The sequence below is a fragment of the Salvelinus sp. IW2-2015 genome, linkage group LG14 (genome assembly GCF_002910315.2).
Source record: "Salvelinus sp. IW2-2015 linkage group LG14, ASM291031v2, whole genome shotgun sequence".
Classification (NCBI taxonomy): Eukaryota; Metazoa; Chordata; class Actinopteri; order Salmoniformes; family Salmonidae; genus Salvelinus; species Salvelinus sp. IW2-2015.
This window is the reverse complement of record NC_036854.1, coordinates 34,554,543-34,558,685: the sequence shown is the minus strand read 5'-3', so window position 1 is coordinate 34,558,685 and position 4,143 is coordinate 34,554,543. Positions and strand designations below refer to the sequence as shown.

Here is a 4,143-nt window from a genome sequence, read left to right as displayed (position 1 = left end):
CCTACCTCTGTGTGGGGTGGAAAGGTAGGCCTATTCTGTGTGGGGTGGAAAGGTAGGTCTTACTCTGTGTGGGGTGGAAAGTAGGCCTACTCTGTGTGGGTGGAAAGGTAGGCCTACTCTGTGTGGGGTGGAAAGGTAGGCCTACTCTGTGTGGGGTGGAAAGGTAGGCCTACTCTGTGTGGGGTGGAAAGGTAGGCCTACTCTGTGTGGGGTGGAAAGGTAGGCCTACTCTGTCTGGGTGGAAAGGTAGGCCTACTCTGTCTGGGTGGAAAGGTAGGCCTAACTCTGTGCGGGGTGGAAAGGTAGGCCTACTCTGTGCGGGTGGAAAAGGTAGGCCTACTCTGTGCGGGGTGGAAAGGTAGGCCTACTCTGTCTGGGGTGGAAAGGTAGGCCTAACTTTTGAAGTACCATGCTCAGATTCCTATGACGTCTCAGATGTAATTATTTGCAAACAGGGACAGTTTAGTTGCAAACAAGACACACTGATTTGGCATTAAGAGAAATATGATAAGGTGAACACAGAGGCCTTTTCTCTGTCCATTCTTAACCTGAAATGTTGGTAATTTGTGTGGTATTAAAACATATTTTGATAATATGTAAAATTACGTAGAATTGCATGAAAATGGTTATAAAAAGTATTTTTTTATGACCTGCAAATACAATGAGAGATTCATGCAATGCTTTTGCTTTTGCTATAAAGGAGAATCTTTCCATTCCTACTCTCGTCCACGTGGTCTGTGAACCCACAACCTTCTGGCCCGCAGCCCTGTGCACCATCAAAATTCCTGCGTTGACATGTAAAGCTTTCAGGACAAAGCATAGTTTCTAAAACTGCATATCTAAGGCTCTGGTCTGTCCAATAAGTGGGGGTAAAGGGTAGACATGTTCTCTCCTGTCCACCTATGTTTCATTAATAATTTTGGGTACAGGAGGGTCCACTTGTTTTTTGTCATGTGTTAGTGAGGGTTTAGGTAAAATATATTTTTTGCTGAAGGGAGGGCCATCCATTTTCTTTTCAGAGGTCCGATTTTTCTCCATGTAACCCTTATTATAAATAACATTCACTCCCTTACGGTCTGTGGTGTGTGCCTTGGGGGTGGGGGTGTAACAAAAAAAAAAAGGGAAACTGTACGCAAGTTCACTAATTTAAATATCTCTCTCTTCCCCTCTCTCTTCTGTCTTTCTTTCTCTGGCCGGTCCCTCCCTACATTCCATGTGAGGTCTCCTTACGCTGAACAAAGCTCTTATTGTGTCCCTGCTTCTGCCTAGTCGCCTGTGGGTGACACACACACAACACACACACACCACACACACACACACACACACACACACACACACACACACACACACACACACAACACACACACACACACACACACACACACACACACACACACACACACACACACCACACCACACACACACACACACACACACACACATACAGAAACACTTAACATGAGGGTCGAGTGTGGCAACCCTTCCCTCCCTCCCTCCCTGTTCACTCTAATCACTCTCTGGCTAATCAATGGCTTAAGTTTGATCAGTTAAGTACCCGGGAGAGGAGAAAGCTGTCTCCAACTCTGGAGAGAGAAACCTACACACGCTTTAGAGAGTCCACACACACACACACTGGGCGAGAGTGACCTTTAAGAAACAAACCCCCCTCTGTCTCTGGATTCATCTCCGCATGGCCTTTCTAACCTCTGTGTGTGGTGTGTGTGTGGTGTGTGTGTGTGTGTGTGTGTGTGTGTGTTGTGTGGTGTGTGTGTGTGTGTGTGTGGTGTGTGTGTGTGTGTGTGTGTGTGTGTGTGTGTGTGTGTGTGTGTGTGTGTTGTGTGTGTGTGTGGTGTTTTTAATAAGTGTAGGAGCAGAGCTGAAGAGTTGCTTTATAAATCCTAGCCTGAACCCCTCCTCAAACACCTACATGTAGAGCAGGAAGCTCTTGTTTTTTCATTGTGATAATGCTGCATCACCCTTAAACAAATAAAAAATGAATATGAAAACAAATCAACATATGACAGGATGACTAAATGTTGGTACAGCTGAAAGTCACTGAAGCTTAACTGATATTTAATATGAAGGTATGCATTAGGAACCCAAGATTACCTATATACTATATGCGGTGGATCAGCTAGTGCTTTGACTTGCAGAGGATGGATATCAGACAGATGCTAAATAGTTCTGAGTCAGCGTGACCTATACGGTTTAGATGCCAAGTCACTCTGGATAGACCAGACAATTAGAGGAGGAAAGAGTGGAGATGAAAGAAGGAGAGAGAAATGTAGGAGGAATGGAGCGAGATTGCAGGGTGGAGATTAGGAAGAGACCTTTGGGAGAGGAGGAGCACAAAAGGAGAGTCATCAGGAGAGAGGAAAACAGACACACCAACAGATACCCCTCAAACAGAGAGAAAGCAAGAAGCTTAAAAGCATGAAAAGGGATGGTGTTGTTTGGGATGAGAAATAGGGTATTAAGAGTAGTCTGCATTAATTTCTCACAAGATCTATTCCTCATATCTGACCAGACTCTTGAAACTCCCCTCTGGTTCTAAGTAGAAACAGACTAGAGTGAGATACCACTCTACAATAGTATCTCCCACCTGGTATGCCTGTGGTTCCTAAACGGTACTCTGCTGAGACCCACCTAACACTTTCGGGGTCTATCTCTGCACCACCAAGTAAACAAATGTTTGTCTCAAACTAGAAAAACCCAGTTTTACCTTCAATCGGAGAAAATCTGTAAATACTAACTATTTCAGGAAACATTGCAACACTTTCTCCACAGTGTGGTGGAAGAAAACCGCTAAAGTAGGTTCCTCTTCCTCCATCCACTGTTGTGATTGATCGTCTCATCACATGGACAATGTGCCACTGGCCTGTCTGCCCCTCTCACCTTCATGCTACTATGAGAACATGGCTAGGGTGTGTAGCTCGTGAAGCTCAGGTCAAATTCAGACATTCACTCTGGCTTGAAAAGATAAGGCTGGGTCAAAGTTATAGGGTCAGGGGGTATGGTCTGATACACACTGGGGTTATAGGGTTCTAAGGAGGATTGTAACTGCTGTATGTCGTGGACCAGGTCCATGTTACATTAAACTCCACTTCCCATGTAGCCTGACCCAGTTACCTGTTGAGAGAGGGAGCTTTATCTTATGCACATGTCACCAACACTATCAGAATACCTAGGAACCGAGAGGGCGTGGTGTACATACAGTATACATTCTTGGGTCATTCACGTGATCATATTCTGTATACTGTCTGCAGACACAACATTCATGGTGCAGGCACAGGCTTGCCTGCGCAAGAACTTGTGTTCAAATCCATAGCCAATATTGGATGCAGGGTGCCACAGCAAATATAAACCAACAACAGTGTTCCTTGTGTGTTCAAAAATAACAAAATCTGCAATTAAACACGGATTACTGAGCTATAATCTGTCATTATGCTGCTAAATGGCTCACTCGGGAATTAATCTCTAAAAGAACAACGGAACTGGTAGTATAGGACTAGCCTACCGGTTAAAAAAACATTTAGGCTAATGTAACAGAATAACATGTTATGAAAACGTAGTAGGCTATAATAACATATAGACCGTGTCACGTGTAATAATACACCGAAATAAACGTAAAGCGATAAAATATAAAGGTTTACCGTTGATGAAACGGGGCTGAGAAGCTCGGTCATGACGAGAGAAGATTCCAACACAAACACAAAAATTCCCAAACTTTCTCTTTAATAAAAAATCCAAGCGGTTCTGCTGCTGTCACTTTCCTCTGAAACCTTGTCCAAGACGCATCACCGGCGCATTCCACCGCTGGACCGAGAAGTTCAACGGCACTCGTGGTTCTTCAGGAGAGACTTGATGCGCCGTCCTCACCCACAAACAAAATATACATACATACACATACACACTGAGAGGCTGGCGGTGTAGCGCACAGGAATGCACAAACAGCTGGAATGGGACCTGGGAAGAACAGGGACTGGACAGTGTGTGTGCGCGTGCGTGTGTGCGCGTGTGTGTGCGCGTGCTCAAATTTACAGTCATAATGGGTAGGTGTTAACAGACACCCTCTGCTTGACCTCTTCCAACTCCTCATCTCCTCCTCTGAGAAAGATATCTAAATTGTGACCTCTTCTTCTG

The 4,143-nt window shown here is 44.8% G+C and overlaps 1 protein-coding gene across 6 annotated transcripts in view; it reads right to left on the bottom strand.

Annotated features, from left to right (window-relative positions):
* phldb2b (pleckstrin homology-like domain, family B, member 2b) overlaps positions 1-3,934 on the bottom strand; it is a 52,553-nt gene extending 48,619 nt beyond the window's left edge. For 3 of the 6 annotated variants that reach the window (XM_070446671.1, XM_024000055.2, XM_024000056.2), the window contains exon 1: positions 3,654-3,933. In XM_070446671.1, coding sequence (XP_070302772.1) covers positions 3,654-3,686 — 33 coding nt within the window. In that variant the 5' untranslated portion in view covers positions 3,687-3,933. Of the gene's footprint in view, positions 1-3,653 lie in introns of all 6 variants that reach the window. The other 3 variants (XM_024000054.2, XM_070446672.1, XM_024000060.2) reach the window with 3 other exon arrangements.
* Between the last annotated feature and the right edge of the window lie 209 nt (positions 3,935-4,143).